This window comes from Beta vulgaris, chromosome 2 (assembly GCF_026745355.1).
Source record: "Beta vulgaris subsp. vulgaris cultivar EL10 chromosome 2, EL10.2, whole genome shotgun sequence".
NCBI lineage: Eukaryota > Viridiplantae > Streptophyta > Magnoliopsida > Caryophyllales > Amaranthaceae > Beta > Beta vulgaris.
Window position 1 is genome coordinate 33379932 of NC_079203.1, and position 24048 is coordinate 33403979.

The 24048-nt window shown below is 35.8% G+C and overlaps 1 protein-coding gene across 2 annotated transcripts in view; it reads left to right on the top strand.

Moving 5' to 3' along the window:
• The first annotated feature begins 1529 nt into the window (after positions 1 to 1529).
• LOC104886907 (ribosomal lysine N-methyltransferase 4) overlaps positions 1530 to 24048 on the top strand; it is a 31259-nt gene continuing 8740 nt past the window's right edge. The window contains exons 1-11 of one of the 2 annotated variants that reach the window (XM_010671446.4): positions 1530 to 1767; positions 1892 to 2001; positions 5094 to 5157; positions 5254 to 5364; positions 5596 to 5655; positions 11096 to 11203; positions 19386 to 19455; positions 19780 to 19820; positions 19930 to 20010; positions 21105 to 21140; positions 22521 to 22604. In XM_010671446.4, the coding sequence (XP_010669748.1) occupies positions 1651 to 1767; positions 1892 to 2001; positions 5094 to 5157; positions 5254 to 5364; positions 5596 to 5655; positions 11096 to 11203; positions 19386 to 19455; positions 19780 to 19820; positions 19930 to 20010; positions 21105 to 21140; positions 22521 to 22604 (882 nt within the window). In that variant the 5' untranslated portion in view covers positions 1530 to 1650. The remainder of the gene's footprint in view (positions 1768 to 1891; positions 2002 to 5093; positions 5158 to 5253; positions 5365 to 5595; positions 5656 to 11095; positions 11204 to 19385; positions 19456 to 19779; positions 19821 to 19929; positions 20011 to 21104; positions 21141 to 22520; positions 22605 to 24048) is intronic. The other variant, XM_010671447.4, reaches the window with a different exon arrangement.

Sequence of the window (24048 nt, forward strand, 5' to 3'; positions counted from 1 at the left end):
GGGAGGCGCGAGGGAGGTTGAGGGGAAGGGGCTGCTGGGGAGGAGGAGGGGGTGGGGCTGAGGTTGGGTGGTGGGACTGGTGGGTCTAGGGTTAGGGGTCGGTGGGGTTAAGGGGATGGGGTTGGGTTAGGGAGATAGAGAGTTAGGATTTACTTAGGGTTATTTAGGGTTTATTTAGGGCTAATTAGTTAACGGAGCACCAACGTCTGTTAGCCAAAAAAGTATTTTGGGTAAGTTTTTTTAAAAGTTAGTGATATTTGGTGAATTTTTTTTAAAGGTTAGGGGTATCTGGTGAATTTTGAAAAAAGTGAGGATATTTGGTGAAGTAATTTTTTTGGTAGTAGTATTTGGTGAAATGATCGTTATTATCATTATTACTGAAATTTATGAAAGTTGGACTTAGTTGTGATAACTAAGTAATTATGAATGATAATGCTAAATGAAACCAAGTAACTGCTGTGTTTATGAAATGAATTATTGAAACAACTATAAATGAATTGAGATCATATTAGATTAGATATGTTTGCACCTGATTAAATAAAATGTCATAAACAGTGGCGGATCCAGGAATTTCCTTATGGTGGTTCACCATCCATTACCGTTCACTAAATCAAAATAATTTTTAATAAAAAATACTCCAAACTAAATTTCAAACGAAAAGAAAATAAATATATAACCAATAATTATACAAAATACAACCAAATAGTACTAGAATCTGAAAGTTGGGGATTTTATTTGCATTTTGTGAAAAAACTACCAATGTTTTGCATTTTGTTTGGAGTACGTTTTCTCTTCATTATCAAATCTGAAAATCAAGTAACAATTGAACTAAATTTGATGTATCTCAAAAAATGAAACATATGTCAATTTGTCATAGACCATCAACTATCATCAACAAAATCAAGTTACCAAGAGATAACACCCAATTCAAATATAATGTAATTTCAATTATCAAACACCAATAACACACAAATCAAAATACAACAACAAAATCAACATTTATAACAATTCTACATTACATAATCTGATATATAAACACCCATAACAATCGAAATTGCAATTTATTTTTTAATTCTCATGATATTTATAAACCCTAATTTATAAAGTAAAACAAAAATCAAGCAAATTGAGTAGATTAAGATATACCTAGAGCAGATTCACGATTTGTCCGTCCACCGTCGTCCACCAAGGAATGAATTCCGACCACTTTTGCGGCTGCACGTCGGCGAATGGTCAAGGAACAGACGAACACTCAGTGACTGCACGAAGCCACGAATCGCCCACGAAGGACGAAGCCACCAGCAGTGACGAAGCCACAAATCGCCCAGGACTATTAGCCAACGAGGCGCCGCCGGTGAAGCCGCCGGACGAAGCGAGGCAGCGAGAAAGTTGGGGATTTTATGAGAGAGAAAGGTCGCGATTGTGGGGGTGAGGAAAAGAACATGCGTGATTTTCTGAATTATTTTTTTTTATTGCTGGTGCACGTGCACGTGCACCAGCATGTTATGTGCTAAATCCGCCCCTGGTCATAAATGCGTACATGTTTAATATAATGACATGAAGACGAATTATAACTCAAAGTGAAATTTCTCGAATTTTGTTTGGATGACTTGTATTTGAGTCGAAGAGTAACTCAGAGTTGAGCTTAGAATGGGTTCAACCACACGAGCTGTGAATTTCTCGAATTTTCCACGCTCGGTTCTCACTCTCTATCATCATCTTCTCGTCAGACTTCAACAACACAGTGCTTCTCCTAACAGGTTAAAGGTTCATCACTATTTCTCTCTCATTCTTCCTTCTCTAAGTTCAATTGAGTATGTTTCTTCCATTTTCCCAACTTAAACCTGCCTATCTTAACACAACATTTCACGAATTTCGAAATGAATAATAGGTTTCGAAGTGTCGAGATGAAAATTGCGATGATTTTTTGCCCTGGTTGGAGAAGAAGGCTGGAGCACAGGTTTCTTCCGTGCTTTCTATTGGAAAATCTGATTATGGAAGGTTCTTTTTTCTTACTCTTTTTTGTTGTTGTGGTTGTTGTTGTTGTTGTTGTTGTTGTTGTTGTTGTTGTTGTTGTTGTTGTTGTTGTTGTTGTTGTTATTGTTGTTGTTGTTGTGGTTGAGAGGGATTGTATGATTATGACTTTAGAATTGTATTGCTACATTGTTGTATGTACAATAATTTAGGCAATGTAACTTTTAAGCTTTTTGGATGGTATTTTTTGACTTATTGAAGGTAAAATAATGGAGAAAAGTACAATAGTGGTACTTTTGGATGGAAAAAGAGGAAAACAATATTATAGTATTACTGGTGGGCCAAAGTACCCAAGTAAGAAAAACGTATGCGATTAAAAGGAAACAACCATTTAAGGAAAATGTAGACGGAGGGAATAAATTTCATGTGCACTCGAATTCGAGGTAGATAGATAGATGTTTGAAATTTTCATCAGTGACAGTTTGGATTTAGGAGAAACAAAAGGATTATTCCCTCATGTATCCTGCAATACTTTAGCAGTTTGCCTTTTCAAAGTCAAAGTTCATTAACTTTGCCGTACTTTTATGAGAAATGCCTAGTTCCAACCTGGTTGGAAACAACCCATGGCATTGTTTTAAATAAAAGAAATATGTTACTTTTTTAAAATAAAAATAAAATAAAGTAGATATAGCTCAATGAAATAGTAATGTTGTATGATAAATAACAAATGTATGAGAAAGTACTAATGCTGTTCAAAAAATGACAAATGTCGTATAAAAACTTGCAAATGTTGCATAAAAAACTCAATGTGATTTGTTATGTGATTGAAATTAGGCAAAGCTCATACAACTTACTACCTCCGGTCTTTATTAGTTTACTTGTATTCCTTTTTGGGATGTCCCTTATTAGTTTACCCATTTTTTTTTTAACTTTTGGAATGGGATTACTAACTTTTCATCACACCTATATTCAACTTTAATATAAAATAATAGTTTCTGTTTCTTTTTATGTCCCACAACATTGTTCATCCTAAAACTTTGTGAAAAAAAGGGGTAAACTAATCAAGACAGGAGGGAGTGTTTCATAATATTTGCAATACTTTAATGTTTACGCTTGCTACATGATAACTTTGATCATTAATATCCTATACTACCTCTGTATTTTTATTAGATGCAACATTTGATTATTTTAATACAATTATAAAAAATGCAAGTGTCGCATCTAAAAAATAGCGGTAGTATAATTATTAATTAGTACTCCCCCATCCCATAAAAATCTGAACAATTGATGGTACACGTAGTTTAAGATGATAAAGTATAGTGTGGTTATCAAATGTTATCATATTAAAGTGTAGATGTGATAGGAGTTGGTGTATATGTTTATTGAAGGAGATAGGAAGTTGGGTACTTTTTTATTGATAAAGATAGAGTGTGGGCCAAAAGGTTGTAAAAATACTAATAAAATAACAGTGAGACCACGCCAAAAATGGATGTGTCAATCTTATATGGCACAAACAAAAAAGGACAACCTTCATATTATTATAGGGAGTAAGAATAATATTGTTAATGTTCAATATGCAATAATACTATTCCAATTAAATTTCAAAGTAATAACATTAGTTTTTTCATATAAATTAGCAAAACGTATAGTCCAAGTTAGTATATGGATAATGTAAAAGTTAAACTGTTGCAAGAATTATGAAACGGAAGAAGTATATAAGAAAGAAAATTTCAACAACTTTTTATAGTTTCTTTTAATAGGTATCCAAGAATATGAATGGCCAAAGATGCGTGTGCTAAAACCATGAACAACTAAAATGGTTAAGTTTTGCAAAAAAAGGGAGTTATTGTTAATTTCAACTTGTTCATGAGAAAATTTGGAATTCTGGTTGTTAATGCTTTTTGGATGACGAGGCGGTATTGTGGTTCTCCATTTCTTGCTGGAATTTTGTTCAGGCTGCAGGGTATTTTTTTTTTCTTTTTTAAGAAATAAACTTCAAGGGAGGGGAGGAGGGGAATTTTTCTATGTAAAATAGAGTCAAGACTCAAGATACCTAGAGCATGCATAAGCTCTAAGATATAGCAGCACTTGTTAAAAAAAAACCACATATTTTTCTCAAAAAAAAAAATCACGATAGACACGTGAATGGTGCCATCTGTCATGTATATTGAGTAAGAAGGGGGAAAAGAGATCATTTAAAGGGGGGATCAACTCCTGAGTCCTGACCTTTACGTTCCTAACAACATCACACAGACACAGATGAACTATTGAGCTACTTATGCTTCTTCAGTTATTCTTGCCACACATAGTCAGTAACACTCTTTTCTCTCCTCAAACTTTCCTTTTGTTTTTCTTTTTTTTCAGTTCAAATGCAGTGAACTGTAGTGGATCTGCCACTGACTCTCTGTGGGCTTTTTTGTTACTCATTTAAGAGGAAAAGAGCGTTAAAGGTTGCAACATCAGAACTTTTTATTCTACCAGTGAAGTTATAGGAGAAATGAATTGTATTGGCCAACATAAGAGATGGGGGCTGAGAGGGTTTTATTCTTTCTGTCTAGAAAAAATTGTCCCGTTCTCCCATTGACCCAATCCCTAATAGACAGCACCTGAAGGTTTACAAGCAGCCGAATTTTTATCCCATAAGGGTTTGTTCGGTCCAATTGTACCATGTCATCCTTAACAAGGCGTTTTGAGTGAGTTATTTTAGCTGCATGCTTTTTTTTTTCCTTTGAATCATAATAAAGTAAAGTAGAGGATTAAGGTCCATATTTTAATGTGTCAAAAAATATTTTAAGAAGATGCCATGAATCCATGATCTTACCAGAAAATCCTTGATTATGGTTGGATAGTTGGACTACGTATAAAGTCTCTTCATCATTTAGTCTAAGTAGAGACAGATTGGAATTTTCAGTTATATATTATTACTATTTTAGGGAAGGTGATAACTTTTCTTGGCACCTCAAAATAGTCTATGGGAATGTGACGGGTATTACAAATGGTGAAGTACATTATCGTTCAAGTTGTGGACTTCTGTATGTTGGGTCATTGGTGTGGGTAATGACCCTTATAAGCTATGACCTCCAGGCTCCACCTCACCATTTGTCCCTTTGTCTTTGTAGGTCCCTGTTTGCTTGTAAGACCATACAAGCTGGAGATTGCCTACTGAAAGTTCCTTTCACTGCGGTAATGGTTGTAGTCTTGTAGAGGAAGTTCTTTTACATCCAAGATAGTGCTACTAACTCAAAGTTTTACAAGAAACTGCCACTCTTTGGTTGACAGCAAATATCTCCGGACAATGTCCTTCCTGAAATCAAGCCCTTGCTCGCTGATGCTGTAGGAACTGTAGCAAAACTTGCAGTTGTAATTCTAGTTGAGCAGAAAAAAGGTCAGGTATGGCCATATGGTTGATGGTTTGAATAATGAACTCAGGGATGAGGAGTTAACCTCTAACCTGCTCTGGATGGGAGCCTCTGGCTCTCTAGGGAGCATCGAAATAAATGAGATGTTGATATTAATTTCACCTCGCTACGAGCCTACAATAATTGTTTTTTTCCTTCTAATTTTTATGTAATCCAAATTGAGCTGGTCTTTGATAATTTTTTTTCCTGTTTTTCCTGATAGAGTTCTGAATGGGCTCCTTACATCTCTCGTCTTCCTCGGCATGGAGAGTTGCATAGCACGGTAGTTACTAATTCCACCCTAGATTTTGTTTTTCTGGTCTTTGCCTCTGTTGTCATGTTTCTTAAATTTTGTTTTGTTGTATACTTGTATCATATGTAGTAATCTCATGTATGAAATTACGCACATGTATAACTTATGTAAATGTGTAGTTGTGATTATATACTTCATTATATGTTAACAGAGGGGTAGCTTTGTTGTTGGTTCTTAGTCCTTCGTGTTTCTCATATAGATATAAAAAACCATTGAGGTAGTTGTATTAATATCTAGAAAAAACTTGGCATTAGCAGCTTACCTTCTGTTTCTGTCATATTGAAATTCTTTGCTATGTGTGAGTGTGTGACTGTTTGAGGTGTCCTTCATGAGTTGAGCTCACCTTCTTCCTATGCAAGTTGAGCAACCGCAAAGTTAAAGTTTTGTGCTATATGCAAAACGTAGTCTCATCAGCTGCATTTGTGAATCATGGAACACGTTCATAGAGTTAAATCTTCGACTGAAATTGAAGACTTGCTTGATGTGCTAGAAAGACAATGCTTGCAGTCTTTTGGGTATGCTAAAGATGGCATTTGGTTAGTCATTACTTTTGGGCTTCATACTTTTTGCTTTGCCCCTTTCTAAACACGCAAGTCCCGTAGGTATGGTTTATTTCAAATTGTTTACGAGATAGTACTCTTGCCAAGTCAGAAACTATGCCTCCTAAAGAACAAATAATTATGTAAATGGCTATATGCACGAGTCCGAACACCGACATCTGCCAAAACCACTACTTTAATGCTCACTAGGTTTCTTCCTGCCAGAACAATGTTGAGGTCCTTTCATTAAAACTTGAAGCACAACTCCTGCGCAATTTAGTGGCAGTGCACTAGAGAGATTTTATGCCTTACCAAGTAGATTGGATTGTTACTGTTTCCCCTTTGCTAGAGTTAACCATAAACAAATGCTATTCTGCCATCTGACTAACAGGTCTGTATCTTGGCAGGGCAATTGATCTGTCTAATCCAACCTCTTTGAAGCATTGTTAATGGACATTTTGAATTGATGATAATAGTAGTGTTGATACTTGATTATACAAGACAAAGATCAAATAAAGCTCTATGATGTTGTAGCCTTTTAGGTAATAAAGTTATAATAGACCTTGTTTTTTGATGCTATAGGTAATGAAGTATAGTACACCTACAACATCCACTTTATTCTCACACCTTTAATACTCAAACTCCCTTTTTACACCCTCCATCCCTCAATGTGCTTTACACTTCCTCAATATGATGTCCCAACATACTTTTTTAAATGGGTTGGGGGCATGGTATTAAATATCAGCTATATATCCACATTCTAAAGGTTTTTTGAGCTTATCATGATTGAGATCTAAGGCCATAACTAGGGATGACAGCGAGTAGGACTTGAACCGAATTATGCATACAGACTCCGACCCTACAAGAAGTAGGATTTCAAATCCGATTACGACTCCAACATTCGACTCTGAAAATCCGAATTTGACCCGACTAAAAATCCTAAAACCCGATCCGAATGATCTAATCGTTACTCATTTTTTTAACAATCATATAAAAATCTTTAATACAAATAATTTATCATTACTAATTTGTTAACAATCATATGGAGTTTCACAATAAGTGAAACACTTTCTGTATTTGGAATAATCACAATAAGTGAAACCAAGCTCCAAATGGTAAAAAAAAGTTCACTCTTATTACAAATATACCATCAAAAAATAAGAAGGGACCACAACTTCAATACTTCTTCACTCTACTTTATTGTGGTCCCAACTTTCTCTCTCTAAATTCCTTGGTAACTCCCCACTTTCTCTATGTTTCACTTATTGTGAAACGGAGGAAGTATAATACAAATAATCTCATCGTTACTATTTTTTTTAACAATCATTTCTTCAATGTGAAAATCTTATATACTTTCTCCGTATCATAATATTTGCCACACTTTCTATTTCGGGATGTTTCAAAATATTTGCAACACTATGTTTTCGTTCCTTTTTTAGTAAGTTTAGAAAGGTGAAATTACTTAGATACCCTTACTTTATTAATAAGTATTGATTACATACTCTAATCTAAAACAATTAACCTACCTAATCTTTCCCCTAACTACTCCATGATCTTCACTCTCTCACCCTACCACCCCCACCCTCTCTCTTTCTTCACACCCTCTTTCTCTCCCCTCCTACCCTCGACACCATTGTCGGACAACCGCTGCGAAGTCGAGCTCCTCCCTCACGCACTCTCTCTCCTTCCCCAAACTGCAAATCGACCACCGCTGTGAAGCGACCACCGCTGAGAAATCGAGCGAAGACGAACGCCCGAAGAACTGACGAAGAAGAAGACGAACGAACGAAGAAGACTAACCAAGACGAACGCAACCCTTCTCCTTTCTCTATCCTTTGTTCTCCTTCGATCTCCTTCTTCCTTCGTCTCTGATTTGTTTTTGGTTAGATATATAATTTGGTTAGATTAGATCTGTTTGGTTTTTTTAAATTTGCTCACACAGAAGATGAAGATGGAGAAGATGAAGATCTTGGTGAATTTTTGTGAATTTTCTTGAAATGGAAGATGGTGGTGACGGGGTGGTTGTGGTGGTGGCGAGATGGTTGTGGTGGTGGTGCTGGCAGTGGTGTTTGCGGGGTGGTGTTGGCGGGGTGGTTGTAGTGGTGGTGTTGGCGGGGTGGTGGCGGCTAGCGGTGGTAGGGTGGTAATGGTGGGTGCTAGTTGTTGATATAGTGGATTTATTGTACTTCCTCCGTTTTTCACTTGGAACACTTTCTTAAAAGGGAAATAATTAATTACTTGAAACACTTTCTACTTTTGCTTTTCCTTTCTCTCTATCTCTCTCCAATCATATGGGACCCTGTCTTTTTTCATCTCCACCTCTCTCCTATCCAAATTTTGCATTGGAGTTGATGAAAAAAAAGTGTTGCTAAGTAAAAAAAAACCGGAGGAAGTATCATTAGTTAGTCTAATTATATACCCCTTCCCATCTAATTATACACAATTGAAAAATTGTCTCAGAGTCTTCCAAAAGTATTGCAAATATTGTGAAACGGAGGAAGTAATACAATTGCCTCAAAGTCGGAGTTGGATTATACATACATAAGACATTAATATATAAATATAAAGCCTTAAAGCTGGAGTCGGATCCGGATTTGGATGTCGTTTTTTTTATGGGATCTGATCCTCCATCGACTCGGAGTCAGACTTTCTAAACGGAGTCGGATTCGGATTATTATTTTGTCAGAGTAGGCTCAGATTTTCTTTCAGATCGAAGCGGACCAAAGTCGGATAAGAACGGGATTGCCATCCCTAGCTACAACAGCTGCACACCGACCGCATTGCCAGCATAAATGGTTCCATGATGGTTAACACTTATCAGTATAGCGACTTCGTCCAATATTTAGACTATGACACGGTGTTTGCAAAAGAAGCCACCAAAACCTGGGTATCCTCGGGTCCCTCTCTTTTGGTTGGACGATACAAATACACTACCAATCATTGCTTACTTTATACTATCTTACTTTATGTAGCAAATTTCAAGGTAAGAAATGAAGTCGAAGAGCCTACTCAAAATCAATACACCAGTCATATCTGTCATTTGAGGTTTTGGAGATAGTGGGTGGAGAGCTCAAAGAATTTCCTACCTTACTACTCTGTCCATGCAAATATTAACAGTGTATTGCTTATGCACTCTCACAAGTCAGATGATAAAGCTAAGGTTGTAGTTCTACTGAGGTAGAGTTGGCAGAGGAGTGATCCATGTTCCAGCACCATGACTGATTTTTGGGATCTGACTATGTGACAAGGGACTGTCCTTTAGTTGATATGTTGGTGGGTATGTGGCCAGCTCCTTATATTCATTCTCTTAACTCTTTAATAGAAACAACCATAGTAAAGGAAAAAGGATTTATATCCACATTGTCTACACTGGTTTACTTGGAATATAAAGGATTAAAAAGAAAAGATTAAAGCTGTTATGCTAACAAAACATTTGACAAGGTTCGTCACTTGTGATAAATTGCATGTTTAGGTGCCTATAAAGGTACCGTAAGAAGAAAATCTAAGTGACTGGAAGAGCTTTTGCTAAAGTAAAGCTTATTGTGTAGGTGCCTTGAGTAGAAGCATAGCTACAAGTAGGCTCTAACAGAGCTAAGTCAGCTCGGCTAAAGCTTGTTTTTTAAAATTGCGTCCGTACTTGATCGAGTCTTAGGACGTAGGCTTAAATCAATTTTTTTTAAGTTATTAATTTTATATTTGTGCTTGTATTTTTTGTGCGTTAGTAAATATACTGTTGTTTTTTCTACTTTAGCTTTCAACAAGAATTTTTTTTACCTAAGGAACCTTATTAGAGCTTTGGGCTTAGCTTTACTTGATTGTGCTTGAACTCTTTAGGCATAGGTTGTGCTCTCTTCAACTTATATAAGGTTATATGGTTTGCATTTATTAAGGTTTATCTGGTGTAAGATTTTTTCATCTGGTCTCTTTTGAAATTTTGCTGTTAAATCTCGTCTGCGTGATTTTTCTTGAAGTCTTGGTCCAATCGCATATGACCATGTTTCATGTTAATATATTAGGGAAAAGTTACCATGTTTCTTGTTAGATTCTTCTAAATGTATATTGTCACAATATTAAATGTTCATAATGTTTACTGTTACGCATACAAATATATCTGGTAGTAAAGTATAAAACAAGATTTCTTCTACTCTAATCCAACTATATCAAGAATAAGTAACAAATCCCGAGAAAAAGGTGAAGAAGACGTAGCAGAGTCAGGTTTGAGCCTAGCCTGCCTACAAGCTTGGCTTAGTTTGTTTGCACTCTAGGTACAAAACCATATCTCTAATGCACATGAAGGCTCTGTCATGAAAACAACTGATTTGGATGTCTTGATAGCTAACCAGAGAATGGACAAGTAGCTATGCGTTGCTTGAAAAGTGGAGACTACATGTAGCAATCAACTTGCCGTTGTATTATTGTAAATTTTTGTTTTCTTTTAAGATATCTGGGTAATAATCTTTGTGCTTCGAATTTTTGTTAGCGACATACTTCCTTTGTTTCAAAATACTTGACACACTTCTCTCTATACGCTTGCCAATGCATATTTTTTTAATAAAATTGATATTCTGAAAGTATGTGTCGAGATAAATCTAACAATATCATATGACTATGTTTTTCCTTATGTAGAAATCACAAAACACGGTCAAGGGAGAGTGTGTGAATAGTTTAAAAGTCAAACCGTGTCAAGTATTTTGAAACGGAGGATATATATATATGTTTAACATAGCATATCGAGTCTCTGATTCGTTATTGCAGATCTCTGGTTTGTCATTTGGTCATGTCGTGTAACACGCGTGCTATTTTGTTTTTCCTTGTGAAATATGAATGCTCTAAGTTTATATTGATTCCGCTATGTGGAACTCTTGTTGTAGATATTTTGGTGCGAAAACGAGTTGGAAATGATACGACAAAGTTCACTATACCAGGAGACAATTAACCAAGAAGCTAAAATTAGAAAAGATTATTTGGCCATTAAACCAGTAAGTCTTTTCACTTTGATGAGGTTATTCTTTATATTTCTTTTATGTTCTCTCTATTAGGAGGCAGCAATTGGTGAACAAGTCAGGATTTAAGTAAAGGTTTAACTATTTGTGTGTGTGTGTGTGTGTGTGTGTGTAAGAATATGAGTATGTTTTATTATCTTTATTTCGATATTAGCCTTTGATTGTTATGTAATTAAGCTATAATTAAAAGCGAAATTAAAGTATATTTAATATTTTTCAATATCAAATTAAACTTATGTTTAAATGGCTTTAAACGTATTATAGTTTACATACTCCATCCGTTTTTAAAGATCTTCCTATATACTGTAGCGACTGAATCCAAGGCAAGGAGGAGAGAGTGTGTGAAAGTGGGTCCTTATTATTTAAATAATATAGTGATATGGTTATGTGGGTCCTACAAGTAGGGGTAAGGTAGTGCTTAAAGGGAACAAACCCTTACCAAATAGGAAATAAAGTAAAAGTAGGAAGATCTTTTCGAAAGGACTTAGAACGTAGGAAGATCTTTAAAAAATAGAGGGAGCATTATTGATATATACTACCTCTGTTCCTTTTTAATCTACGCGCTTTTATTTTCGCGCCGTTCCTTATTAATAGTTACACTGTTGCTTTATCTATATAAAGTAAAATGTTCAATTAGTATTCCACACTATTATCCCCCATGTGGTCCCTCACCAAATATAATAACCCACTTAAAACCCCCCACATACCCCTTCCTTTTATCTCTCATCTATATTTTTATTTACTTTTTGTACTTCTTACTCCCCACTTTTCAAAATTCCTCTTCTCTCTCCCTTACTTTTTCACTTTCACTTTTTCCTTGGTTATACCCCAAAGCAAACTGTGTAGATTAAATAGGAAAGGAAGTAGTATAAACTAGTTCATTGTAATACTTCTTTGAAATTTTAATTTTTGGTAAATAAGTAATGTCTGAATTTAAGTTCATTTGTTTGACTTATTCATAATACAAGGGTGGCTGTTTACCGATTTCAACTATCCTTCCCCGAATGTGAGGAATGTGTGATGAGAAAAAGTAGTTGCTATTCATCATTACGTTGTAGGAGCCAGCATCATTAAATCACCACTTTCTAGTGCTCTATTTTTGACTCTGACTTCCTTTCCTTTGATCACTTGGTTGAGGGTTAAATATGTTAGATTATTAATAACCTCCAGTTATTTTAAGAAAACTAAAATAGTAAATCAATGAAATCCTTTGAAAATTTAGAAAGCTTAAAATATTCAAAGGAAGATATCAATTTGCTAAAGTTAGATAACCACTTTTAGCAAGTATGAAAACTATATATATGAAGTTTGAAATCATATATTATATTATCTTAAGAACAAAACAAATAAGCTTAGAGAGAAAGAGAAGCTTTGATAAGAATTTCTGCGAAAATTCTTGAGTGTATTTGAGGTGTGTGATATTTGTTTTATAAGTGTTGTAAACACTTGTTATATTTTTCTTTACCATTCTAATAAAAGTTTTGCAGCAGAGTTAGATATACAAATATTCTTGTAATATTTGGTTGTGCCATTTCTACTAAAGTGTTGTTCCCAATAATCTGATTCTAAAGGAAATTTGCATATTATTTCCTTACAACTGGTATCTGAGCCGAGTTGGTAAATTTTGTTCGTATCCATAGACGAATCGTAAAATACGATCCAAAGAAGTTAGATTTGAGTGGGAGCAATGGCTGCAGATGAAGGAAAGATAAAACTCGAGAAATTCGATGGTGCAGATTTCGGGTTTTGGAAGATGCAGATCGAAGATTACCTATACCAGAAAAAGCTTTATGAACCTCTCTCGGAAACTAAGCCAGAGGGAATGAAAGATGAAGATTGGAATCTTCTCGATAGACAAGCCCTCGGAGTTATCCGATTAACGTTATCGCGCAATGTTGCTTTTGATATAGCAAAGGAAAAGACCACAGCAGGTCTTATGAAAGCTCTCTCGAATATGTATGAGAAGCCATCAGCCTCTAATAAAGTTCATTTAATGAGGCGGTTATTCAATTTGCGGATGACGGAAGGTGCATCGGTAGCTCAACATCTCAACGAACTTAATTCAGTCACAACTCAATTTAGTTCAGTCGAAATAGATTTTGAAGATGAAGTTCGAGCATTGATACTTTTGTCTTCATTACCAGATAGCTGGAATGCTACAGTCACAGCTGTGAGTAGCTCGTCAGGCAACAATAAGTTGAAATTTGACGATGTTCGTGATCTGGTTCTCAGTGAAGAGATCCGACGGAGAGAGTCGGGTGAATCATCAACCTCTTCAGTATTGCGTACAGAGTCAAGAGGAAGAAATTCAATCAGAAGGAATGAATGTGGAAGATCAAGCTATCGAGGTAAATCTAGAAATTGGAGATCGAAATCAAGGACTCCCAATAATTCAACGAGCTCGAAGACTATCGAGTGTTGGAATTGTGGGAAGACCGGGCACTACAAAAATCAGTGCAAGAGTGCACCGAAAAATCAAGAAGCGAAGGCAGAAGCAAATATCACTTCTACCTTGGAAGGAGATGATGCATTGATATGCTCTCTGGAGAGTAAGGAAGAGTCTTGGGTGTTAGACTCTGGAGCATCATTCCACGCTACTTCGAAGAAAGAATTCTTCGAGAAGTTTGTCCCTGGAAACCTTGGAAAGGTATACCTTGGTGATGACCAACCTTGTAACATTGTTGGTAAAGGTGTAGTTAAGATTAAGTTAAATGGGTCAGTTTGGGAGCTGAAGGATGTCATGCATATTTCCGACCTAAGAAAGAACTTGATCTCAGTTGGGCAATTGGCTAGTGAAGGCTACACTACAAAATTCCAAGGTGATAATTGGAAGATTTTTAAAGGGAGCCATGTCAGTTGCTCACGATAAAAAGAGTGGTACTCTTTACATGACAACAGGGGCATGTTGTACGATTGCAGTTGCAGCAGGAAATGAAAATTCCAAATTGTGGTACCAAAGACTTGGCCACATGAGTGAGAAAGGGATGAAGCTTATGCATTCAAAAGGAAAAATTCCAGAGTTACAGTGTGTTAGAGATAGATATGTGTGAGGAATGCATACTTAAAGTAGAAAAGGGTAAGCTTTCAAACTAGTGGTGGAACCCCAAAGAAGGAAAAGTTGGAGCTTGTTCACTCCGACGTTTGGGGACCAACAACTACTTCATCCATCGGTGGAAAACACTACTTTGTGACTTTCATCGATGATTACTCCCGGAAGGTATGGGTTTACTTTCTAAAACACAAGTCTGAAGTGTTTGAAGCTTTCAAGCGATGGAAAGCTATGGTGGAAAATGAGACAGGTCTGAAAATTAAGAAGTTAAGAACCGACAATGGTGGTGAATATGAAGACACCACATTCAAGAAGTTTTGCTATGAGCATGGAATCAAGATGGAGAGAACTGTGCCGGGTACGCCTCAACACAATGGTGTAGTTGAGCGTATGAACCGAACATTGACAGAAAGAGCCAGAAGCATTCGTATACAGTCAGGTTTACCGAAGCATTTCTGGGCAAAAGCAGTCAACACAACAGCTTACTTGATCAATCAAGGACCATCGACTCCACTAGAATATAAAATACCAGAAGAGGTGTGGACTGGAAAAGAGATAAATTTGTCTCATCTAAAGGTTTTTGGTTGTTTAGCATATGTGCATATTAGTGATCAAGGTAGGAATAAGCTTGATCCTAAATCAAAGAAATGTACTTTCATTGGCTATGGCGGAGATGAGTTTGGATACCGTATTTGGGATGATGAAAATAAAAGGGTGATCCGTACTAGAGATGTGATCTTAATGAAAGAGTCATGTATAAGGATAAACATAAAGTTGATGCCAGCGACTTAGATCAGAGTGGGCCAATATTTGTAGATCCAAATTCTATCCCAGATAGTCCTGTTATAGAAGAAATTGTAACAAGTCCTGAAGAAGGAGAACATGGTGGACACAACAGTACGCAGCAATCCGAAACAACACAACCTTCTATTCCAGCTCCTCCTGTACTAAGAAGATCCTCTCGACCTCATGTGCCTAACAGAAAATATATGAATTATCTGTTATTAACTGATGAAGGGGAGCCTGAATGTTATGATGAAGCATGTAAAACCAGTGATGCTAGCAAGTGGGAGCTTGCAATGAAAGATGAGATGCAATCTTTGATCTCAAACCAGACATGGGAATTAGCTGAATTACCCATGGGTAAAAAGCATTTCACAACAAATGGGTATATCGAGTGAAAAAGGAGCATGATGGTTCCAAGAGATAAAAAGCTCGATTAGTAGTCAAAGGATTCCAACAGAAAGAAGGGATTGACTACAATGAGATTTTTGCACCTGTTGTGAAACTCAATACCATCAGAACTGTATTGATTATTGTTGCCATTGAAGATCTTCATCTTGAGCAATTGGATGTGAAAACTGCATTTCTTCGTGGAGATCTGGATGAAGAAATATACATGCATCAACCAGAAGGTTTCTTAGAAAGTGGGAAAGAAAATATGGTGTGCAAACTTAAGAAAAGTTTGTATGGCCTAAAACAAGCCCCAGACAATGGTACAAAAAGTTTGATAACTTTATGCATAGGAAGATTTCCAGAAGTGCAACGCTGACTACTGTTGCTATGTCAAGAGATATAAATCCAGTTATATCATCTTACTACTTTATGTTGATGATATGTTAGTAGCAGGTTCGAATATGGATGATATAAGAAGATTGAAGCAGAATTTGTCAAAGGAGTTTGACATGAAGGACTTAGGCCCAGCAAAGAAGATTCTTGGAATGCAAATTACAAGAGATAAGCATAAAGGTACTTTGCAGCTATCTCAAGTAGATTACATCAATCGCGTTTTGCAAAAATTTAATATGACCGACGCTAAACCAGTGAACACACCCTTAGCAAGTCACTTTCGATTATCCAAGGATCAGTCTCCTCAGACGGAGGAAGATAAAGATTATATGGCTAAGGTTCCTTATGCCTCAGCTATTGGAAGTTTAATGTATGCAATGGTTTGTACAAGACCAGATATTGGACATGCAGTGGGAGTTGTTAGCAGGTTCATGTGAAATCCAGGAAAAATTCATTGGGAAGCAGTTAAGTGGATTTTGAGGTATCTACGAGGTACCACAGAGAAGTGTATGCACTTCGGCAAAGGTGAGTTAAAACTAAAAGGCTATGTCGATGCTGATTACGGAGGTGAAGTCGACCAAAGAAAAAGTACCACCGGTTATATATTCACAGTTGGAAATAGTTGGATGTCGCGGTTGCAGAAGATTGTTGCTCTATCCACTACAGAACTTGAATATGTGGCAGTAACTGAAGCTAGTAAAGGGATGATATGGCTTCAAGGTTTGTTAACTGAGTTAGGATTCAAGCAAGAGAATAATGTGTTGTACAGTGATAGTCAAAGTGCAATACATTTGGCAAAGAATTCAGCATTCCATTTTAGAACAAAACATATCGGGCTTCGGTATCATTTCATAAGATCTCTATTAGAAGATGGAGTGTCAAAGCTCGAGAAAATTCATGGAATTGAGAATCCGGCAGATATGTTAACAAAGACGGTAACTATTGACAAACTGAAGTTGTGTTCAACTTTAGTTGGCCTACATGAGTGACATATGAGAAATGATTGTGCTACATGGAATAAGGTGTGAAGATAGATTTAAAATCAGTCTTCAAGTGGGAGATTGTTAGATTATTAATAACCTCCAGTTATTTTAAGAAAACTAAAATAGTAAATGAAATCCTTTGAAAATTTAGAAAGCTTAAAATATTCAAAGGAAGATATCAATTTGCTAAATTTTATAACCACTTTTAGCAAGTATGAAAACTATATATATGAAATTTGAAATCATATATTATACTTCCTCCGTTTCTTAATAAGTGCAACATAGAGATGGCAGTACTTGGATGGCAATGTGTCGGACTCGACTCCGACGCCACAAAAAGTCGAATTCCGACCCCAACACCCGAGTCCGAAAATCCGAGTTTGATCCGACTTAAAATCCTAACATTTGACTCTAACCCGATCCGAGTTTAAAAAAATCTAAACACTTGTTTGGACACGTACTTTAAGGTGATAAGTTGTAGTGTGGTAATCAAATGTTATTTTATTAAAAAAATAGATGTCATAGTAGTTGGTGGTGTATTTTTTTTTTATTGGATGAGAGAGAAAGTTGGGTAACTTTTCATCGATAAAGGTGGAGTGTGAGCCAAAGGAGTATAAAAGAAATAATTAGTATTATTGGAACCATGTCAAAATTGAAAGTGTTTAAACTAATTTGGGACAAACATATAAGGAAAGTGTTCAGACTATTAAAGGATGGATGTTCTAGGATGGATGGAGTGCTATAATACAAATAATCTAATCATTACTATTTTTTTAATAATCATATGAAAATCTTATATATAGTCAAATAATCTAGACATTATTATTAATTTAACAATCATTTCTTCATTGGAAAACTCATATATAATACTATGCCTCAAAGTCGGAGTCAGATTATACATACATAATACATTGATATAAATAAAGAATAAGGATTAATTGCCTTAAAGCCGGAGTCAGATTGGAATGTCAGTTTTTAATGGGATTCGCAAAGTTGGATTCAGATTATTTTTTTGTCGGAGTCGGCTCGGATTTTTTCCTTCGGATCAGAGCAGACTAGGGTCGGATCCGAACTAGATTGTCATCCCTAGTCAACAGTTCAACACCCTCCACCGTGTCGTTTCCCCCTCATGAACGCCTGAGTGCTTGCAAGTGCACAACATCACTAGTCTTTCTCAAGGAGCTTTTTTGGATTTGCTTTTTTGTTGAACTCACTTTGATTCGTTTGCATGGTAGAAATTAGAGGCGTTCATTTTCTCGTTAATTACATAGTCAAATTGTCACCCAAATCGAAATATCTTTTTTAAACCCTTTAATCTTAACCTATGCGTTTTCTTACCCTACTTTGTTGGCTCCTTATATCATTTTCTTCCATTTTTCTAGACCAAGACAACCGTCTCTTGTGCCAGATAATCAATTGAAGATTAAGTTTATTATCTCACATCTTATAAACACCTTGAAGAGATTAGCTATACCTTCCTATTAACTGGAATCATCCAGGAAAACTTCTGTCTTTTTTTTGTGTATTCAGAGAGAATGGCCTTCTCACACTGCTGAAAAGTGGCTGGAGCTTTGCAAAAACCAAACTGTTTTTTGTTGGCAAAGATGCCCAAGGGTTAGTGATCGTGTTTATTCTATTTGTCCTCCAGGTGTTTTGGTTTTTTATAATTTCTCAAAACATCCAACAACTAGAGAGTTGTTCTTTGTTGAATTTAGCATTGACTATCACACTGTATTCTCTTGAGGATCATGCTTTAAAGAAAGCGGAAGGGGTTTAAGGTTATTCTTTTTCACCTGATTGCCAAGTGTCGAATCTTTGGCCTCATCATCCCAAGTCTCAACCTTCCTTTTCATTCTCATTTACAGCAGTCTCTTCGCTTTCTGTTGCACCAATAATTGCACAATAATTTTCCAGCATCTCTCTTTGCTCCAAAGTATGGAAAACTTCCGTATAATCCTTTTTTAGGGAGCTCCACAAGAACTTTTAAACGTAGGCTTTACAAAACATTAACAAAATTAAAAGAACTTTTAACGTATATTTTATGATATGTAAAGGTACTATTCCTTATTGGACAATATGAAGTTGATATGGCCAACGCAGGCCGATATGGGAGATATGATGTCAACATCAGCCCAATGACATCAAAGGAGCTGGATCACTCGATGTCAGTCTTACCCTGCAACTACAAAGAGTCCATTTCTAGATAAACTTTGATTTTATATGCCATATTTAATGACTACTTAACAATATGTGAGAATTGTGTTTAAGTCTTTACTAGTCAATCATAATTATGCGAGTTAGCAAACATTTACTATTGTACGGTTCTATTTTGAGACAATTCTTGGCATTAAGTACTCTGGATTATCTTGCAAATGATTAGTAGCCTTCCTGCCATCGACACTGATGGCAATGCGATCCCTTAATGAGTAAAAAGTCTGTTAAACACTTTACGGAAGATCATGTATTCTGTATTCTTGGCATATATCTGGTTTTATTAGAATCTTTTTGCGTTATATCTGGTCACTCTTTAAGGGATGGATTCAATAATTTGATTCAGGCTTTTGATCACTTTTCTGAAGTATTTAAGGCTGTCAAATTTGAGGACTTCAAACATGCCTATGCTTTAGGTATGTGGATAGTGTTGAATAGATTATTGCTTGCCTTTTTGCTTTGATATTCTCCCTTTTGCTTGGGTAAGCTGTAATATTGCTGCTACACTTCGTTGTGCTTAATATATATCACTTATTTATACCATGATTTGTATCAGCTGGTTCAGAATGACCTTCTGTGATATCTAATAAACCTAAAACCATATTGAGAGGAAAAGAATTGATAATCATGTTTGCTATATGTTGTGAAGCAAGAAGGTACCTTTAGGCACTGCATGTAAGAACCAGGCATAGAGATCTGGATGTACCTATTATGCATAATATAATTTACAATATTTGCAGTTGCTTCTCGAGCATGGGAAAGCATGCAAGGACAATCGCTGGTACATTTACTATTCATTCAGACTTTTAGTATGTATGCAGTATGTATGTATCTTTGTCATCTATCCTAGTCTTGATATCATCTATGCAAATGACTAAGGTTCTCTGCAGATTCCATTTGCGGACTTTTCAAATCATGATGGACTCTCTGAGTCTGTTGTTCTATGTGATGAAAAAGAACAAGTGTCGGAGGTATGACTGCTACCTGTTTCTTGATTACATATATTAATTTTAATTTTACTGTGCCAACATTTGTGCCTTGAAGGTCGCTTTTTTTTTGCTTGCTGACCTAGAAAAACTTCAAGGATTATTGGGATGACGTTGATTTTGATGTCGTATCTGACAAAGATTTGAATTAGAACTTAGAATGCACTTGTACTTCCTGCACATTTTTGAACTTTCAGAAAAAGTTAATGATTGGCAACAAAGAAGATAATGGAATTGTTTTTGCAAAATTGTTTTCCAGAATTGACTTGCGTAGTACTTTCAGCTCTCAAGTTTGAAGGAAAATCTCTAAATACATATGGCTATTAGCACAATCATTATGCTATAGGTGGTTCTGCCTTGTCATTGCTGCTTGAGCTTTGTTTCCAAACATGAATTGATACTATTCTTAGATCTCTAATATCTACCGTCACTCTGACTACCTTCATTAGCTGACCCCTTCTCACCTTATAGATGATAATTATTATGTTGGTAGTTCCTATTCATTTACTTATTATTTATTTCTTTTGAAGAGTTCTGCGATATTTTCAGTGACACAGTTTTGCATGTTGTGTTAGGACTTTAGGAGTCTGAGTGGTGATTGAGATCTTGTCAAAGTAAGTATAATAAGTCTGAGTATAATATTTTTTCATGTTGTGCTCTCTCCTGGAAAGTACTCCTGTCAATTTTTTCTGCTTTTGTTGGGTTTTTGTTTGGTGTCCTAAAAAAGTTCAGTGAACTTATGCTTTTCTAATGGGCCAAATGAGGTTCGAAAGAGGTTTTGCTTGATGTATAAATGATGTTCATCTTTTGTTTACTTTCATCTCATAGTGTCGGTATTATAGATATTAGATGGCTGACCAAGCATGTGTTAAATTTGTTGATTCTCACGGTATTATGGATATTATTTACGGATGAAGTATTGAATGGATAGTAGAGGAGAAATAGCAAGTTCACACCTTTTTTTTCAAGTACAATTAAATTTCAAAATCGAACAACTTTTCATTTTCTGAATGGTCTATTGTGTTGGAACTCAAAAATTAATTTTTGCTCATAGTTTTAAATTGATGCTGACCTTTCAGGTTATCGCTGATCGGGATTATGTTCCAGGTGAAGAGGTGATTAAATTTCTTTATTAGTTCTTATTATTCCTATCTGAAAGCGGCTATTTGGGGTCTTTATTACATATTAGTATCATAAACTCCTGCAGAAGATTACAATTTAATTTGCTGAATGCAACTTTTCTGGTAGGATATATGTGGTTCCTAGTTCATGCTCAAAAGATTTCCTGTTCCAATACTTTATATCTTCGCTTTCTTTTTAGAAAATAAAGATCCATTCTCCAGCCAATCTTTCACTATTTAATGCCAAACATCACAATCAAATCTTGGCTGATCTGCTTGTACATTATTAGTGCTTGGCGTTGAAATTTCTTTTAGATGGTTTATCATATTGCATTTATATATAAGCTGTTGTATTATTGTATACTTTTATTGATGCATATATGGCCTCAAAAGTACGAGATATGTCCAGTTCCTTGGCAATAGCACCACCATGAAGGTGCTTCCGCGAAGTCTCATTATTCTATGGTTGCCTTCCAAAATGAGGTGGCAATAACCCTCTGGGTAGCCTGGCTTCTTGGAGGTCGAGAAGTAGTTAATTCATATAAATTGAATATTGATCAGCTAGGTTACTTCTCTGCTTTACTGGTCAATATCTCTCCTCTCCTTTCTTTGTTTCTTACTAAATCAATATATCGGTATATTCTTGCTTCTGTCCTGCTTCCCCCCCCCCCCCCCCCCCAAAAAAAAATAACGATAATCCTATTATATTTTTAATTTGACAAATTTACCCTCAACAATTGTTCAACTCATCCTATATTTATTGGTTCCAACTTCCTACTTACCTGTCCCTCAAATTTCTCTCTCCACCAAGACTTGAAAGTGACTTTTTCCATCTGGATCAAAGAGTTTCTTCTGGATTTCTTAAAAAAAAAAGAGCTCTTTTGGAAGTCAGTACTTGGTAGTGACTTTAAGGGTCATAATGCACAGTTTAAGTTTCTTGCCAGAGTTGTATTCTAAATTTCTACGGTATGATGATCTGTCTCACTCCATCACGAAGAGATACCTAAAATAATTTGACTGATATATATTTTAAGGGTAATGTTATATGTAGCCCTTAGGGCTACATATAAGTATTAAATACATTTCTTTAAATGGAAACAGTTTAAAAATTCAAGACACATTTTCACGTCAATTGAGGTAATAAATGCTTGATTCAATATTTTATTTCCATTTTAAGCACCTTATACATAGCCCCAAGGGCTACATATATCATTTTCCATATTTTAAAAGTTGTGGTTTCCCTATATGGTGACTCATTATTTTAAACTGTTAATATAGACTTTGTGTTCTTTGCTCCCCTTTCTTAATACTCCTGACTTATAGAACTGTCCTCTATATATACTGAGCTGAAAAACTACAATACTCTTTCTTCAGGTTTTAATACGTTATGGAAAGTTTCCAAACTCAATGCTTTTGTTGCACTTTGGATTTACAGCTCCATGTAACATTTATGACCAGGTTTATCTCTGTGCTATTACAAGGAACTAACATATATCTGTTGATGCTTATTCTTCTTTATCCTGTAATTTTTCTATGTCACAACTTGCTTATTGTTCTCTTTTCATTTTGATGGATTCCCTTTAGAAATTCGCCCCTTCTATCATGTGTCTTAAATGTAGTGCTGGTACATTAACATATGGCTAAGTCCCCCCCCCCCTCCCCACCCTCACAACACCCCATATAACAAGGCAAACATATCAGCTGATTCGCTAGGATACATTCTGTGGTTGTTCCACGTGTTCTCTGTGTTCAGTGTCAAATCTGTAGAATTTTTTTTGCTTGAGACCATTTATCTGGAGTGGTTCTCCTTAAGTAGATTTTGATGTATTGCATCTACAAAGTTATATTGACATATATTTTTTTTAATTGAGTGATTAAATATGTGCCAATATGCCGACTTATCATGAATGATAATGTGAGGGCCCATCGTTGTTTTTGGGGGAAAGAGAATATTAGCCTGGGAATGACTTATTTCTTTAGTGAATTTCCAGCTTATTGTTCACTGAAAAGAATTCTCAGAGCAAGTTGATCTTTTGACTATTTCCCACTGCAGTCTGCAGAGTGCAGAGTAAAGTCGTTGGATATTGTGGATTGTAGTGAATCCCACGCTCTTTTTTGTACGCCTGCTGTAAGAAAAGTTTTCAAAAAGATACAATATGCATTAATTAAGGCTTTCACCTTGTTAAACACCATTCATATCTCATTTTTCATCACTCTTGGTGCTCGTTAAGCCATAGAATGGATAGGGAACGGGATCAAATTAGAGGAGGGGAATTGTTACAGAAAGTGCTACCTTTATTAGGTATTTGGTTCAAGCCATATAATGGACAGGGAATGGTTACAGTTACCATAAAAAAATGGTTTTCGTTACTTGAGAGGGAAGAGAAGGTAAAAAAGTGGGGGAGTTCAATACCAAAAAGTAATGATAATGGATTGAGGAAGAGTTAAACCAAATAAGAAGAAAGGGAGTAGGTAATTGATTCTGTTTGGAGCCCAAAAATGTTGAACCAAGCATGCTCTTAACCTAATAGATCTCCCTATAAGAAGAATGTGCTTAGATTACATCCTAACATAGCAAGTCCCATCCCTAGAAAGTAAGTTTCCATGAGTTTATTTTTAATGAAATATTATATGGATCTGCACAATTATGGACACTAAAATACGAGATATAAGGATTTCACCGTCAATTTGTTTTAAGCAAGAGTGAAAGATTGATTAATAAATAATAACTATTAGCCAATTTGAGTTGAGCCATAGCACATCTTTATAGAAACTTGGGGTTTTCTCAATTAGAATCAGGTTACTCTGGCCCTAGATGTTAATGTAACTTATGAACTTTCTATCTTGACTCTTGTTGAATGTTGATAATCAAGCCACCCCTAGATGTTAATGTAACTTGCGA